Raw genomic sequence first — 16,880 nt, 5'->3', positions numbered from 1 at the left:
CACCTAGAACAATGACCAGCACATAGCATATGATCAATAAAAATTTACTGAAGTGGGACCAGAGCGAAAGTACAGCAGGTAGGGTATTTTGCCTTGCACATAGCTGACCTGGGTTTGATCCCCAGCATCCCAACTGGGGATTCTTTTTTTTTTTTTAATCTATTTATTTTATTGAATCACCATGTGGAAAGTTACAACGCTTTCAGGCTTATGTCTCAGTTATACAGTGCTCGAACACCCGTCCCTTCACCAGTGCACATATTCCACCACCAAAAACCCCAGTGTACCTCTCACCCCTCCCAACCCCCACCTCCACCTGCGTAGCTGATAAATTTCACTTCACTTTCTCTTTACCTTGATTACATTCCATATTTCAACACGAAACTCACTATTGTTGGAGTTTCCCCCCAAAAAACAGCCCTGCTGACAAGGAAGCATTTGCTAATTAGTTTTCCATTGCTGAGAATGAAGAGATATTGATCAAATGGCTATCAAGGCTGCGTGGTTTGGGAGTTCTGTATTTTGTTATTTTAGTAACCAAGTCCAGGGAGATTTATGTTAGAAATTGCATCATTTCCCTTCCTGGGGCAGCATGGGGCTATGGCTTAGTTCACAGTCTAGAGACATTGCTGCGAACAGCTGCTGGTACGAGAACTAGTGTAGCTGGCCTCCGGATTGTGGTTGATCAGCATCAGAGCGGTTGAGGGTAGTTGAAATGCATTTTTCCATTTCAAACATGTGGCCACCTGGGTTGCATCTCGGCAGAGAGCGCGCCAGTATCGCCCCCGGCCCGAGATCGCCCACGAGTCCCGCTGTTGCAAGTTCATACCTCTTTTATTTTTTTCTTCTTCCTGTGCCACCAAGTTCATACCTCCTTAATGGTCCTTATAAAATGGCGGATGCCACACCGTCTTTCCCCGAAAAGGAAAAAATGGCTGAGAAAGAAAGACCTTTCCCCTCCTCGGCCAAGGTGGGGCTATGGCTTAGTTCACAGTCTAGAGACATTGCTGTGAGCAGCTCTGGTACCAAAAGTAGTCTAGCTGGCCTCTGGATTGTGGTCAAATCAGCGTCAGAGTGGCCGCACAAACGTGTGGCCACCCGGGTTGCATCTCGGCAGAGTGCGCCGATATGACCCCTGGCCTGAGATCACCCACGAGTCCCGCTGTTGCAAGTTCATACCTCTTTTATTTATGTTTTTTTTCCCTCGCCACCAAGTTCGTACCTCTTAAATGGTTTTTATAAAATGGCAGACGCCACGCTGTCTTTCCCAACTGGGGATTCTTAAGGGTGGTTTATATATTTCCTTTTTTGAATTCTTCTCATCCCCTAGAGCCAGGATGCTGGGCAGGTCATAAATAACCCCCCCATTCCCTGGGTGAGGCCGGCCACAGGACATGCTTTGCCCAATGCCACGGGAGCAGAAGCAACGTGTGTGGTATCCATTTGGAAGCTCATGATGCCATGAGCAGTCTTGAAGGTGACTGAAAGCAAAGGTCACACGGAACATCTGTCCCTCTGGAAAAAAAAAGTGACTTTTATTGAGCTCAACCCCAGAATTTTGTGATTTTCATCCTGTAGCATTCACCCCCGGGATAAACAGACAGTGGCGCACAGGCTGCATTTGGGGGCTCGTGCCGTGGCTTACGGGGAGAAGGTGACCTTCCAGGGACCCATGCCAGAGAAGATCGAGGTCTTGGCTGAGGAGGGACGGCTCAACCTCACATATTCCCAGCAGATCCAGGTCGCGGTGCGGAGCGACACGATATTTACGGTGAGAAACGCAAAAAAGGGGGAGTGCGTTGCGAGCTCGTGTCCCTCGACCCCTGACTGCTGCTATCTCTGTTCTCGGACCAGGTGTCTTGCTGCAACGACAGTCAGTGCCAGTGGCTTCCGGTTCCCGTGAACACTTTCTCCACCCGGTCCCTGACCCTGAATATCAGCTCGTGTCACGGCGTTCCGGTTGCTGTGCGCTATGCCTGGGCCTCATGGCCCTGTGACTATAAACGGTGTCTGCTGTACCACCCCGCCAGTGCCCTGCCAGCGCCCCCCTTCTCCGCCTGCATCACCCCCCCTCTGCAGACTGCACAGCTGTGTGGTCGGAGCCAGGGCTGCGGTATGTGCCATCTTCTTTCCCACCTGTTGTAGATGCGTATGGGGGTCCTTCCGGTCAGAGCTCGCTAACCTTTGTCCTTCATGGTCCCCCTTGGAACCTTGTTTGCTTCCTGTGCCCCACACCTACTGGTTGGTCAGTGCCTGCGTTTTGTGCCATGCCCCCCCCCCACACACACATTTAATGTGATTTTTCACCTGTGGCCCCTGGTTGAGAAATGTGGCTTTCAATGTGGGCATTTATTTTATACAGTGACAACTGTTAAAGGGAATGATGAGAAAAGGCACCGGACGACTGGCTGTCTCTATTCAGAGACGAATGGAAGGTGCCAGGTAGATTCAGGGGTCCCCTTCCCTCCCTATTCAGGCCAGTGTTCATTGTTGGACTAATTCCAGCTGACAAGCCAGGTGAACCCCAGTGTCCCTCACGCCCCCGTCAGTGGGAGTCAGTGGGGGTGTAGTGCCCTGGTTCCCAGAAATCTGGAAATAAGGGGTCGAAAGACAATTCAAGTCATTCTAGGTTAACTCATGACAATGTGTTCTTTATGAAGCACTTGACTGGTGGGTGTGGTCGCTGGCGAGTTTCTACTTGAATTTCCCTGCATCTGTTCCTTAGTGGAATTTTAAGCTCCTAGTCCCTGAGTTTTTTGTTTTTTTTTTTGTAACCAAAGATGACTGTGTTTTGTCTTCTAAGCCCAGGCCAGACCAGAGTCTTAATAATGCTAATGTAAATGTTTGCAACAAGCCACTTGGAGGTGTTTGGGGAGGGACTGGGGTGTGCACAGTGGACGGAAAGACCAGGTGGTCATAGACCATAGACCACGGAGGCTGCCAGGGACAGGCGGGCAGAGGAGCCATGGGCTGAGGAAACCCTGACAGACAGCAGCAATCACTGGCATCCAGTTCCAGCCTTTTCCTCAGAGATGTAACAGTAGGAACAACCGGAGACCCAAGTCACTGCATGCCGAGCCTGGAGGAGATCCGAGACGTGATAGCGCCGAAAGGACTTTTGTGAGGACTATCAGAAATCATGGGATTTATTGATTAAAAACAGATCATGGCACTCAGGAATCGTGTTTTCTGTTAGAAATCGGAACGCCAAGTCTAACCATCAGTGGGGGAAGTACATTTATGCCTTTGGAAACAGGCTTGCAAATTGTCCTTTGGAGCCGGAGAGGAGGAGACGGGTCTGCGTCGCTTACCGCACCTCTGCAGAGTGGGGCAGAGAAGCACCAGCCTTTCTGTACCTTCCCTGCCCGGTGCAGGCAGAGTTCCCCAGCAGGGTGCCTGTGTCAGTGCCAGGCCTGCCCACCCTGCAGGGTCCTTTGGCTCCTCCAAGGAGCCCCAGTGCCCAGTAAGTGCAGACATGGACTCTGCCCTGTGCTTCTGGGCAGACTTGCCAGCCACCGCCCGGCTCCAGTACTCCTGAACTCTGGGGTGGGGAGCTGCCCACAGCACCCCTGCCCCTGGCCAGACCCTGGAGTGTGTGTGTGGGGGAATGACAGGGTGAGGTACTTGAGATGGCAGATTAATTTTTAATGGCTGAATAATTAAAAACATTTTGAGGAAGTTCAGTTTGTTGCAGTAAGGTTTGGTTAGGCGGTCTGAGGCATTGAGATATGCACGAGAAAGAAATAATTTATGGAGGATCACAAACTATCTCTGGTGTTGTGACCCAGAGCAGCCTGTTCAGCCCCTTTTATTAACGAGCTTAATGTTCTAACCAATGATACTCAGCCACATAGGCAGAATATGCAAATTAACTTAGTCAATAGAAACAGTATCAAAGTCAGTTACATAAACGGAAACATAGTCAGTTACAGTAATAGTAACAGAAAAACAATTTTTACATCCAAGCCTAGCTAGGCCTGAGATTGTGAGATGTTGCCAACATCAGTTTATGTCACAAATCAATAAATGTTTACTATTTGGAAAATGAAATTTATACTTACTGTTGATTTGGACCCTAGCAGAGTATAAATAAAAAAAATCACTCCAGCTTTATCATTTTGGAGAGAAGGTTTTTCTGGTGAACATACACTTGGTTTGTTTAGGTTATCTTTTACTTACTACTGTTACTGTCATCCCATTGCTCATAGATTTGCTTGAGCGGGCACCAGTAACATCTCCATCATGAGACTTGTTACTGTTTTTGGCATATCGAATATAGTATGGGTAGTTTGCCAGGCTCTACCATGCGGGTGAAATACTCTCGGTAGCTTGCCGGGCTGAGAGGGGCGGAGGAATTGAACCCGGGTCGGCCGCATTACATACTACATGGTATGTAAATTATTTTGTTTTGTTTTGGGGCCACACCAGGGGTTACTCCTGGCTCTGCACTTAAGGATCACTCCTGGCAGACTCAGGATCATAGTGTATGCCAGGGTTCAAACCTGGGTTGACTGAGTGCCAGGCAAGAACCCTGTGCACTGTGCTGTCACTCTGACCCCATCATGTGCTATATGATTTCATAACATTTTTGATACGTTTTAGCAAAATAATTTTCCTGAATAAGTTGGATGGAAAGTTTTGTATTTGTGGGAGCCTTGTATCCACTACACATAGTGAATTTTCTTTTCTGTTTTTTGCTATTGAATAGTAACTCTGAGAACTCTTAAAACATGTGGACACACATCCTGTCTGGGGGGCTCCGGGGCTTCCAGGCAATACTTGGCACGCTGCTGTGTGTCTTACTGTTCGATCCCCACCCAGGGCTCCCCCAGCGGTGCTCATGGCCTCTACTGTGCCGGGGATAACACTCAGTGCCTGGCCCTGAGAGGCAGGTCCGCAGATTTTTTTTTTCCGTTACACCCAGCAGTGCTCAGGGTTTACTCCTGGCTCTGCACTCAGGAATTACTCCTGGCGGTGCTTGGGGGACCATAAGGGATACCGGGGATCGAACCTGGGCCAGCTGCATGCAAGGCAAACACCCTACCCCACTGTACTATCGCTCCAGTCCCCTGCAGAGAAGTGTTCGAATCCCATAGCTTAACCTTCTGAAAGGGGCCAACAGTTTCTGTTCCCAACATGGTATCATCCTATTTTTGTCTCTTATTTTCACTGCTGTGGGATGTTGTCAGATTTAAAAAATATTAACAAGCCAAAAAGACTGAAAGATATTTTAAGCATACTAGAGCAGTGTTTTTCAAAACGATGATCCGTCCACCAGTGCCCATTCTCCTCCACTGGTGGAGGGATGTAAACGATCACCGTATGACTGAAATGCAAACATGAAAGTTCATAAGTTTGTAATTGTACCTCACAGTGATTCACTAATAAAAAATTTAAAAAAATCTTTCTGTAATCTGTATTGTATAAAACTCTGATTAAAGTACTTATTAAAATTAAAAAAAAACCACGATGATCCGTAAGGGCCAGGGGCTGAGTCAATCCTGTGTTGTGCAAGGCCCCAAGTCAATCCCAGGTGTCACATGATCTACGGAGCATGGTGGGTGCGGCCCTTAAGGCAGATAAACTCCAAACCCAAAGGATGATCTCACTGAGAGTATGTTCCTTCCTCCATGTGTGTCAGCATGCGTGACCCTTAAAGTGCACATGCCTTGGCCCTAAGTATGCTAGTGTTCTCTTTCACTTGTTCTTAGAGGATGTGGGGCTTTGCCTCGCTCAGGTCTAACCATTGACAGGTTGAGGGTCTGTGGTCTGAAAAAGTCTCCTTGGAGAGCTCAGAGTGGGGCGTCACACTCAACAGGACCCCTGTGTATTCAGAAACTGTCCTCAGACGTTGTTCCTCAAATGAGGCCTGGGTCTGGGAGAAGGTTCCAGGCTAAAGTGCATGATTCATATGTGGGTCCACCAGCCTTGATCCTGTGCACCACATGATCCACCCCCTTAGCTGGCAGTAAGGGCCCACGCGGCTTTGTTTGGCCTCAAAGCCGAAACTAACCAAAAAACAAGGTCCTCTTATTTAATTTTTTGCTTTTTGGGTTATACCCAGTGATCAGGGGTTACTCCTGGCTCTGCACTCAGGAATTACTCTTGGCGGTGCTTGGGGGACCACATGGGATACCGGGGATCGAACCTAGGTCAACGGCATGCAAGGCAAACACCCTACTCACTGTACTATGGCTCCGCTCCCGAGGTCATCTAATTAAAGGTTTTACTTGGGTATTTATTTCATGATGAAGCAGCATACAGTTTATCTGTGTAAATAAATTCAGGTAACTTCCACAGAGGGGAAAAAAAAACCCATTAAACCTTATTAGCTTTGAGTAATCCCCTTCATACCCCTTGTATGCCAGATTTTTTTTTTTTTAATGTTTTTTGCTTGGCTCTGTATTTTTAAAAATGTGATTTTTTTTTTTCTGCATTGTAAAGCCTGATAACTTACGTAAAAGGCTGTGGCAAAGAGTTCTAGAATCAGGCTGCTTTGGTGTCCAGTTCTTCACAGCCCCCGGCCCAGCCCTAACCACCACTTCCCCCTTGCTTCCCTTTCCTACCCCCTTGCCCTTCTCGTCCAGCCTGCCCGCCCCTGGTGGGGCAGGCCCAGGAACCCAGCAGGTGCTGGCGCCGTCTGGATCAGGTGAGGCGAACCACCAGAACTGCAGCTGCATAGAAGATGGAGTCGATTTCCTGACAGGGGGTCGAAGAGACAACAGAGCATGTCTGTGTGGAGGACCGGAACTGGCCCTCCAGTGTTCCCTCCACAGCCGCCCTCTGTGGCTTCTGCACCTAGTGTGGGGCCTTTTTCAGTAAGGAAGGACAAAGGGGATGGAGAGAGGGTCGAGGAGGACGTGGATGCCCTCGCGGGGCGTGTGAGACATGCGGTGAATGAGGTGTGCCTCGGATGGGACTCCATTCTGGGAGTGCAGGACGTGAAAATGAAGTGGAACAGCCTTGGCCTGAGCCTCAAGTCCGGGCAGGCTGCCAGAATCCTCCCCACTCCTCCCCTGCAAAAAAGACCTAAGTTGATGCTACCTTAGGCTCAGCCAAGCGGAACAGTCAAGCCTGACTGGGATGGAGACACAGCACGTTGCCAGTGAGCCCTGAGCACTGCTGGGTGTAGCCCCAAACCCCAAAACTAATGACAAATTACATTCTGATTACAAGAAGAGAAAAGTAAGCAGATGTGTCGGAGAAATTTATTCCTAAAAATAAATCAGCTGAAGCTTCTCTCCAGGACAGTCCCCACAGGAAGCTGCAGACACAGCGTGTCTACATCGTCACTCCACAGCAGTCGTCAGAGCGAGAAGGCCGGGGCCGGGGATCCCTTCCCTTCGGCCGGAGGGCTGAGTGGGCCGCAGTGCGAGGGAGACTTCAGGTGCTCGAGCGGAGCAGGCGCCCCCAGGGCCTCAGGCGTCAGGAACTGGTAAGACTCAAAGGCTGCAGGCTGCAGTTCTGGGAGGTCCAGGGGCCCTGGAGGGGGAAAACGCTGCCAATTCCCCTGTTGCCCACGGGTCGTGGGTCGGCCCCAGCTGTGGCCGTTCTCTTCCTCAAGGCCCTCGCCTGCAAGCCCATTCTGGCCCTTTTGGTCAGACAAGGCAGATACTTGCTCTCAGAACAAAGAAAACTGGGCCTAAATAGAATGACCTGCCTAGGGCCACAATGTATTGGCAAGAAGTGAAAAGTTTTATTTTCTTAAGTCTAGCCCAGAGCCCTCCCTCTGACCTCAGACCCAGTCCCTGACCACCCCACTGGCATGTGCAGGGGGCTCCATGGATACAGGGGGGTCCATGGCTGGAACTCCATCCCCTTCCCGTCTCTGACAATACACTTGCCCTGGAGCTGACAAAGGTCTAATTCAGGTTAGAAAGGGACAGCCCCTGTTTCTTAGCAGGCACGTTTGTTTGGAGGCTGATGGACACACAACTCAAGGAGCCTGATTCTAGAACTCTCGGGCACAGCCTTTTATCTAAGGGGAGGGGAGAGAGGTATTAGCAAAGGTACCTTGTAGAATCGGGTCGTCGGGATCCTCCTCAAAAGTCTGTCTCTGAAAGGCTTCAAAGCTTACGGTCACATCATTCTCTGGAACCCCTGGGGACAGCTGCTCTTCTCCAGGCTTGCACATGTCGTATTTCACCCACTGGTAACTGGAGGGTTAGAGGGTACGCCACTGAAACCATCCCCCCACCCACGCCCGTGGCTGGAATACCCATGTGTGCCTGTACATGTCTCCCACATAAAGACTTTAGCTTTGGTGGCATTTAACTATGAGGACTGGCCAGCCCTTCTGCTGTCACACGCACACACAAGGTGGAGGTGACCACCGTGCTGGGGGCAAGAGCAACCAGATTCGAGGAGCAGTGTAGCTGGGCCCTGGGCCGCTGGTCAGGGGGCGTCTCTGAAGGGAACTTACTTGGTGCACTTCTGAGCTCCTGGACAGCTCTGGATCAGGCTGTGAATAGCGGGATGAGAAAGCCCAAAAAAGTCAGCTCCAGACGGAAGCAGGTTGGGCGTGAGTTTCCTCCTAAATAGGAGAGGGAGCATTTTATTTTGAGCAGAGAGAGAAGGGATCTGGGAATGGCGTGTGGGTGAGAGCACAGCAGCGTTCTTGGGAGACTCAGAGGCGCCCTGTCCATGAGGGGTGGCACCCATCTCCCTGTGCTCCTCACCCTCGGCATCAACTCACATGGTTGCACTGATGGTCTTGAGCAGTTCTGCGTGACAGACATCCACAGAAGAGCTGACAATGGCATTCTGGGGGTCATCTTCTGGGACAATTTCAAACTGAGAAAGAGGAAGGAGCAGTTAAGTGATCAGCCTTCCAGGAGGAAGAGCAGAACGGAACATCCCTATAGATATTTCTTCCCTTGAAACTAGAACTTGCAGTCTATGTTCTTCTCCGCCCTGGCTTTTGGGTTGGTTCTCAGGGCCCGCTTCTGGTTCAGTGTCTGGGGCGTGTGAGGTGCCAGCGATGGAGCCAGGCTCCTGCACACACCGCAGGGGCTTTACTTCTTTAAGCCACCCCCTGCCGTCTGCCCTGCCAGGAGGGTACAACTTCCTAGAGTGTTACTAAAACTCAATTTAAGAACGCCCAAGGGAAATTCTACCCTCCTTGCTCAGGGGCCGTTCCCTTTGACCCGCATCCACCCTTCCAGACCATTTCCTGTCCACTTGACTGACACACAAGTGCAAACTGAAAGGGCATCTGTAAACAGATGACTCTCCTGTACTCAGTCTGTCACTGAGGAATACTGCAGGCCATTTTGACCGCAGCCTCCCTTTATTTTCTTACTCATCTTCTGAACTGCAAAGTGTCTTACTGTTAAAGAAACTGTTGAAATCATACTGACACCAAGCAAGTTTTGCCAAGAATATTTTATTATTGGAGGCTAGAGCAATAGTCCAGTGGGTCGGGTGCTTGCCTTATACACGGCTAACCCGATTTGAATCCTCAGCATCACATAATGGTCCTCCGAGCCCTGGCAGAATGATCCCTGAGCATAGGGCCAGGAGTAAGCCCTGAGCATCACCGGGTGTGGCCCCCACCATCACAGAGTACGCTATTACTAATGCTGTTTTGTCAACCTAATTCCTTGACTAGGTCCATGTAAAGTTCAAGTAATTTCCAGTTTTTTGGTGCTTAATTCATATCACCTCAAACAGGATTAGTTTATTTTGTGTGTATATACATATTTTAAATATAAAAATACATTTTAAAAACAACATGTCAGTTTTTTCTTTTTTTTCTAGAATTCCAAACTTTCCAGAGGGCATTTTACTACTGTCCGTTTTCCTCGGTGGCTGTGACTTCACTGGAGTCTTACGAGTCAAGCTTTAGAGTGGTCTTGCGAGCCCGTTGCTGAATGGGGAGTAGCAAGCAGGGAACACGTTAAGGTGCTCACAAGGAAGACAGTTACCTGAGGCTGCACGCCCCCGTCCTTGATCTGGCAGGTGTAGAGACACTTCCGGTCAGGGTACTTGCTGCTGGCATAGACCCGCGTGCTGCAGTAGCCCACCGGGTAGATGGCATTCTCGTCATGGAAGCCAGGCCGGTCGGTGACGATCTGGAAACGATTCCCCCGGCCCGGGATGAGCTCCCAGGAGCACCGGGCAGTCCAGTGTCCTGAGACCACTTTAAGGCCCCTGAGGGTGATGGACCCCACGTGGAGAAAGCGGAGACTGTGGTGCAGACAGAACTGACCTGTTTGTCCAGGGCTGGTCTGGCTCAGCCCAGGGCTGCTGCCGGGCGGGAGGGAAGCCTGAGCCCCTCCCGTGCCTGGTTCTCCTGGTCTCACTCACCTCCCCCAGGCTATATACTGTTAGACCCCCCAGTCCGATGGGGAGCACAGGCCGTCCCGAGGGATCCAGGGCAATGGGCTGGACCAGCTTGCGAGCACCTGCCTCCATTTTCTTTTTCTTGGATGTTTTCTTCAGAACTGAAACGCAAATCTGGGGTCACCCACTTTGAGCCCCCTTCCCCCCAATACTGAGGGAAAGGGAAGAATTTACAGTGAACGCGAGCAGCCAATCCTGGATCTCTCCACTCACGCTCCCGAGTTCCCAGGATGGTTCTCTGCCACCCACCAAGCAGGAAGCAGTTCATGTTAGTGCTCAGGGCTTAAGAGCCTTCCCCTTTGCAAGGCCTGACTTCGTCGATACAATCGGGAACGTCCTGTGCCAACAGTGTGCTCAGAAGGCCACCGAGCCCATTCCCCTGCCCCAGGAAGGACTGCGTAAAGGTCCCCCAGGTGGACATCGGAAGGAGCGGGAGGCCTTGGCCTGGCTGCCTCCAGCCCGTGTGGCATTCCTCCACACATGTGCATCTCGGGCGGGCGGGGCTGCTTAGGGACAGGTGAGAGCTGCGGTTCATCAGTGGCCACCACGTGTGGCCACCAGGGAGGACCAGGTGCTTGGTATTAGTCCTCGAGCCACCAGGACAACTGACATCCTCTCCCCAGGGTACCTTCCAGTTTGTTGTTCTCTTTGCCTTTTTCTTTTTTCTCCTTTCTGGATTTCTTCCCAAATGGTTCCTCAGCCCCAGTGCTGGACCCTGCAATGGGCCCAGCTCCCTGTAGAGTTCCTACTGTACTGGCCACACTGTAAGCCAGGGGCAGACTGGAGCCATGGGGCAGAGCTGCGGGCTGCACGTCCCCTTCAGTGAGAGCCTGAAGCTGCAGCAGCTTCTTCAGCAGGTACCTGAGGGAGAGAAGGCAGCGAGCGGAGGCATGAGCTTCCAGTGGATCTCAGCCCGGTACTTTACTCAGAAAACAACAAAACCCAGAACTATGTACTGAGATTGTCACATGTGTGAAAGCATCTTAAACAGGCTCAGGAGGCGCTCAGGAGGTCAAGGACAGGGAGTGTCCCTAGGTGTGTACAGACACTGGGCTTTGCACAGAACAGTACTGAATGTGGATCTGTGGCATGAAGGAAGATTCTTTCCTTCCTTGGCTTTCTGTGTGTGTGCGAGGGTGGGAGGGGGGCGGGGTGGGATTTAAGGATCAGATAACTCTGAGTTGTGGCGAGAGAGCCTTGTCAGAACAGAGGCACTGTCTCATCACCAGGGTCCAACATGAAGGGAAATACAAGTGCCAGAGCGTGTGAATGGCTCTGAACTAGACTGGAAGTATTGTCCAGGTGGCTATACTGACCAGGCATCCTGCTGGAGAAGAATCCCGGGGTAGAAACACCCAGTCACCAACCATGTTATTTGGAGCACACAGTAAAGGCCAGCTCACCTCCTTTCTTCTTTTGCTTTAAGAAATTTTTCCTCAAGACGAGCAATTTCATCACAGATAGCAGCATTTTCCTTTAAAAAATGAGAAAAATAGTCACATGAGATGATCAGAATATTTCTGGGAAGTAGGCACTCTATTTCAAAACAAGTGCTGCAGCGTGAGGTGAGCCAGCCTCCCGTGTAGACAGATCCGAGGACAGTCTACAGGGAGGAGAGAGGTCTACTGTGGGGAATGGACCAGGCCCCTTGGAGTGAAAGGCACAGCTCTGAGCGACGGTGCCAGGAGAAGGTGGTAAATGAGGGCCCCCTGGGCAAACCATGATGTACCATCGGCCTGGTCGGGAGCATTTGGACAGAGAAGTGCAGACTGAGATGGCGGCTAAACCCAGAGATGGGGCATCTCCTCACGAGCAGCCCAGGTACGACCATTCACAAAGGTCGCCTCCTGGACTGCTTACAAAACCCACCCAACCACAACCATCCCGCATGTTATGAACCTTGAAGAGAGGAATCAGATGGAACCAATGAAAATCTCTGGTGTGATGTTCAGAAATCTTAGAATCTGCCTGTGTGTACTCAAGCGTCTCTTCTGCCCAGCTTAAGAGAACGCTGGAGTCTGTGGGCCTCAGAGGTGGGGCCTCAAACTCTCCCTGTCCAAAATCCAGTCTTGGCCTCACAGGACCTTTCTGTTCCCCTGGAACCCGACCGGGCTTATAGGAGACTCTTAAGTATCAGGCGCCTTTGACAGGGCAGTGAATTCTCAATTTTAGATTCTCTTCTTCCCTGTGCCTATCACACGAAGTATTTTTGAAAGGAAGGTTCTTATTCCCACGCTATTCCTTATGCTTCCAAAGAAGCTGGGGAACGCCCATGGCCGGTGTGGACTCGGACGTGGACAACGCTTGCGGCCCCCACCGTTTCCAGCCGTTAGCAAACCAGGCTGCTGTCACCACGCTGTGGCTACCAAGCAGGGGGACAGCAGGAGGGGACAAACGCTGGGGCGACTCGGAGATGCCAGGTGTGTGTGTGTGTGTGTGTGTGTGTGTGTGTGCGCGCGCGCGCGTGCTGGGAGGGGTGGGTGGTGGCAGCAGGTGTGTCGTGGGCTGAACTGGCACCAGGCGGTCCCGCTGGGGCCGGGACTCTGCCATCTCCGGGCCCCTGCTCCGGTTTCACCAAAGGGGGAACGAGCGCACGGTGCCCAGCAGCGGCCCGTCGTCCCCCCGTGGCTCGCGTTGGCAGGTGCGGGGCCGGGGGCGCGTGGGGGGCGCCGGGCGGACTCACAAACACCGTGGCCTTGGCCGCCTTGCGCAGCCGCAGGTACTTGAGCCGGTACTTCTCGTTCTGGCTCTTCTTCGGGGGCTTCTTCATCCTGGCCCTGCCGGCCTGCAGCGGCTCCGAGGCCGGGCCGCCCAGCAGGCTCATGGCGCGGCCCCGCGGCGAGGGCTCCGGGACGCGGCCGGCATCGGCTCCGAGGCCCAGCGGCGGGCGGCCCCGGGCCTCCAGGTGCGACCCCTCGGGAACGTGCCCCGCCGCCCGAGCCGGCAACCGGCGCCCGCTAGCACTTCCGCGTCGGGCTCCGCGGAAGCTTTCCCGGAAGTGACGACACGGAGCACCACGTCACTTCCGGGCCGCGCGGGGCCCGCCCCCGGGTCGGAAACAGGGAGGGCCCGAGGGGCAGCGATTTTCTCAGTGCGGACCGGGCCGGCCTCTGCCTCTCGGTCCGGCTCCCGGGCACGGCCCCTGGCACAGGTGTAGCCGGGAGAGACACACGGCCCCGCGCTCCGCACTTAGCAGAAACGTTTACCCAGTGAAACCCAATGTCCGTTTCTGCTCCGCGAGCTCCAGCCTGCAGCCTTAGGCTCTTCGGAAAGCAAAACGGGAGCTGAGGTCGCGCCTTAGGTGGTAGGGGAGCGGGAAAACGCCGGGCAACTCCACCTAGCTGAGCCCTACCTCAGGGCCACAGTACCCTGTGCAACCCCTCCTAAAAGTACTCTAGAATAAATATGATATAAAGACTCAGGAACTCTTCTTGAGATAAAATACAATTTTATAGGTTCAGAATTTAGAGGGGGGCGTAAATAGAAATGAAGAAAACTATGTACATACTTAAAAGAGTAAAGTACCGCTCATGTAAGTAACTTAGAAACAAAGTACAGAATAAGGTTTCCAATTGATGACTCAGATATTTCATTTGTGGGGCTGGTGAAAATAGCCACAGAGTGTGAGAAGTTGATTTGGCAGAGAAGATTTAGGATAGGCCTTTCGTGTTCCCCAGGTGTGCTGGTTGGACCTGGACATTTAAGTGCACGATCCACCTGTGTGCTTGGGTGAACATTTCTCAAGCAGCCATATAACTTTATTTTTGAAAAGTGCCAGGAATGTTTGCAGCTACATTTTTCCCACTCGCATGCCTTTCTTTCTGAGTGAACACAAGAAGTTTCCTTTAAAAAACAAACAAACAAACAAACAAACAACAACAAAAAAACTGAAGCACCTGATTTGCTAAGTGCCCAACTTCCTTGTTTTTGGACCTTATTTTGTCCTGGCAGACTTTGTGATCTGACCTTATTTTCATGTGTGCTATACAGTGGGAGGGAAAGTGCTATTATTTCCTGAGCTTTTAAGTTGCTCTGGTCAACGGAATTTAGTGGAATTCATTTAAAAATGTTTCTGGTGTTGGGGAAATGATGCAAAGGGCTGAAGTGCATCCTTCGCATGCAGGAATCTGAGCACGGAGTTACAGTAACCCCTGAGCTCAGCTCAGTGTTGCCCCAATCCTCACAGAGAATCTGCTTACTTTGCAATTTAGAAAATAGTTCATGCAAATTTTAGAAACCTTGAATATAGTAGAAAGAGTAAAAAAAAAAAATTCCTAGTGCTGCCTCAAGTAGCAGGTCACTTTTAATACGCTTATATGTAGTATGTGTACATAATAGTTTCATCTAGTGCATATCAGCGATTGCTGCATTTCTTTGGCCCACTGCCTCCTTTTCAGAAAGAAGTTGTTCAGTGCCCGCCCCCTGACACCACTTCTGCCCCTTCCCCCATGGGTCTGGTTGCCCCCAGGGGTGGTATTACCCACTTTGGCAAACACATGGCTTAGGACCATGGTCTTTAACCTCCAGTCCAGGGATGGCTGGTGGGTGGCCGGCATGTGTAGAAAGGCTGGCTCAGATAATGCTGGACATGTTTCTTGTTCACCACAGGGTGATGTTGGCATCTTTACAAGCATAATCTTACATGGCTGCTTACTCTTTTAGTTAAGGCATAATCATTTAACATCACTTATTTCCAGGTGCTTTAACTTCTTGGTCATCAGTTGTGCAAAGTTCACTGTTTCCCCCCATTCAGGTTTAATTAGAAGCCAGCTTGGTGTGTCCTAACCAATGTAATGATACTGATCATTTTGGTCACTTATATATTCAGCAGAATATTTAATGCCTACTATGAACCAACCATTGGGATGCCTATTTAAGAAGGAAAAATGTCAAGGAGGCAATATTAATACGATATAATAGTTTATGGTTGCACCCAGTTGGGGAGATAGGGAAGGTTTCTTGAAGAAGCAGATGTAGAAAGACTGAAGGAGAGTCAGTGATCAGTTCAGAAGAAGCCAGACAGCGGGCATTGGGGCAGTGTTCAGCCTGGTGTCAGAAGCACAGTCTCTGCGAGTAGCCTGTCAGCACATCTGGAGGGAGGTGAGAAGAGAGACTGAAGCCAAAGGTCTGTGCACCAATGAAAAAGCCTGAACAGGGGATCTGGGGGACTGCTTTTGCTAGTTTTAGGTAAACTTAACTGATTTCGTCAGAGATAACAACTTTTCTACTCATCTCTAGAAAGAAGGCTCTAACTGACTTATGCAAAAAGCTAAAGAAACACTGTGTAAGTCTATAAAGAAATACTGTGAGGGGCTGGAGCAATAGCACAGCAGGTAGGGCGTTTGCCTTGCACACAGATGACCTGGGTTCAATTCCCAGCATCCCATATGGTCCCCTGAGCATTGCCAGGAGTGATTCCTGAGTGCAGAGCCAGGAGTAACCCCTGTGCATTGCCAGGTGTGACCCAAAAAGAAAAAAAAAAGAAATACTGAGTGAGAAAGAAAGCATGGTATTGTGGGTCAGACATGACCTTAAGAATCAGGCCTGGAATAGGAGTTAGAAGCTCCTAAGTGTGATGAGTCAGGAGAAGAGAGAAAAGGGGCAGCTTATCCGCTTTAATTCTAAGTGGTCAGTAGTGGGGATGGACACAGTGGGCAGAAATTGACTACTTCCTGGGGCATTAAATGCAGAATCAGCCCATTAAGAATTGTGAAGGAGTGAGAAGGAGAGATTCTAGTAAGGCACTGAAGTGGGACTGACTCAGGTTCAATCCCGAGCACACAACATATCATCTGAGCACCACCAGGAGGGAGTCCCTCAGCACTGCTGGCTGTGGTCCCCAAACCAAAAAACAAAACAAAACAAAACAAAAAAACCCAAAAAACAGACAAATCATGAAGGAGTGTGTGGCCTGTGATTCCAGCCTCGGGTTATGTGATGCTCTGCGCAGCCTTGGCCGTGTTCTCTGCTGTTATCAGTCCTGATGGAGGTTTCTAAGTTCCTGCCATCATTCTCTCCTGCCTACTTGGTGGGCCACGGAATGCCAGGCAAAGCTGTGAGTGCCACAGAGCAAGGGGGGGCACATTCCTAGGATTTTAAACCACACGAAAAGGTTTCCAGGCAGCTCACATCTTTATTCTCTTGCCCTTGCTCTTACTCACGGGATGAGCCATCACTTAGCAGGGCTTGCAGCAAATAAGGGAAGAATCTGCATCCGGAACATCCTGGAGAGCTTCCTTTCCAGATAGAAGTTTCCAGCATGTAGGGAGAGCATGAAAGGACTTTCACTCCAGTTTCTTTCCTCTTTCCACTGCATGCCCTGGGCATAATTTATTTTTTTTTTTAGCTCTTGAAATCTTTAGCTCCAACCTTCAGCCTCATTTCCATATGTGGATGGTATCTTCTTATGTTCTGGAAAACATGGTGATGATAGAATGGAACCTAAGCGTGACAGTTCTGCAGTGGGTAATGCTGTACAGGCCGGGTCTCATTTTGTTGTGAGGAAGGAAAGTCTTGACTCTCCGTGATGTTGTCTT

General features: G+C 50.7%; 3 protein-coding genes across 3 annotated transcripts in view; 2 read left to right on the top strand and 1 right to left on the bottom strand.

Moving 5' to 3' along the window:
• Window positions 1-7,045, top strand: part of SIAE (sialic acid acetylesterase) — a 49,165-nt gene extending 42,120 nt beyond the window's left edge. Inside the window, exons 9-10 of the mRNA XM_055130358.1 lie at window positions 1,579-1,771; window positions 1,855-7,045. Coding sequence (XP_054986333.1) covers window positions 1,579-1,771; window positions 1,855-2,145 — 484 coding nt within the window. The 3' untranslated portion in view covers window positions 2,146-7,045. The remainder of the gene's footprint in view (window positions 1-1,578; window positions 1,772-1,854) is intronic.
• A 141-nt stretch (window positions 7,046-7,186) lies between these two features.
• TBRG1 (transforming growth factor beta regulator 1) lies at window positions 7,187-13,329 on the bottom strand. The gene is made up of 9 exons (XM_004605141.2): window positions 13,028-13,329; window positions 11,748-11,818; window positions 10,973-11,205; window positions 10,309-10,445; window positions 9,927-10,073; window positions 8,696-8,793; window positions 8,423-8,533; window positions 8,014-8,156; window positions 7,187-7,482 (listed from the first exon to the last, which is right to left on the bottom strand). Exons 1-9 carry the CDS (start codon window positions 13,166-13,168, stop codon window positions 7,307-7,309), a joined length of 1,257 nt encoding a protein of 418 aa, XP_004605198.2. The 5' UTR covers window positions 13,169-13,329; the 3' UTR covers window positions 7,187-7,306.
• Window positions 11,837-16,880, top strand: part of LOC101538173 (olfactory receptor 145) — a 75,286-nt gene continuing 70,242 nt past the window's right edge. The window contains exon 1 of the mRNA XM_055130356.1: window positions 11,837-12,764. Coding sequence (XP_054986331.1) covers window positions 12,589-12,764 — 176 coding nt within the window. The 5' untranslated portion in view covers window positions 11,837-12,588. The remainder of the gene's footprint in view (window positions 12,765-16,880) is intronic.

Source organism: Sorex araneus, chromosome 3 (genome assembly GCF_027595985.1).
Source record: "Sorex araneus isolate mSorAra2 chromosome 3, mSorAra2.pri, whole genome shotgun sequence".
NCBI classification, from domain to species: domain Eukaryota; kingdom Metazoa; phylum Chordata; class Mammalia; order Eulipotyphla; family Soricidae; genus Sorex; species Sorex araneus.
The sequence above is the reverse complement of the archived record's forward strand: the minus strand, read 5'-3'. Positions and strand labels throughout refer to the sequence as shown.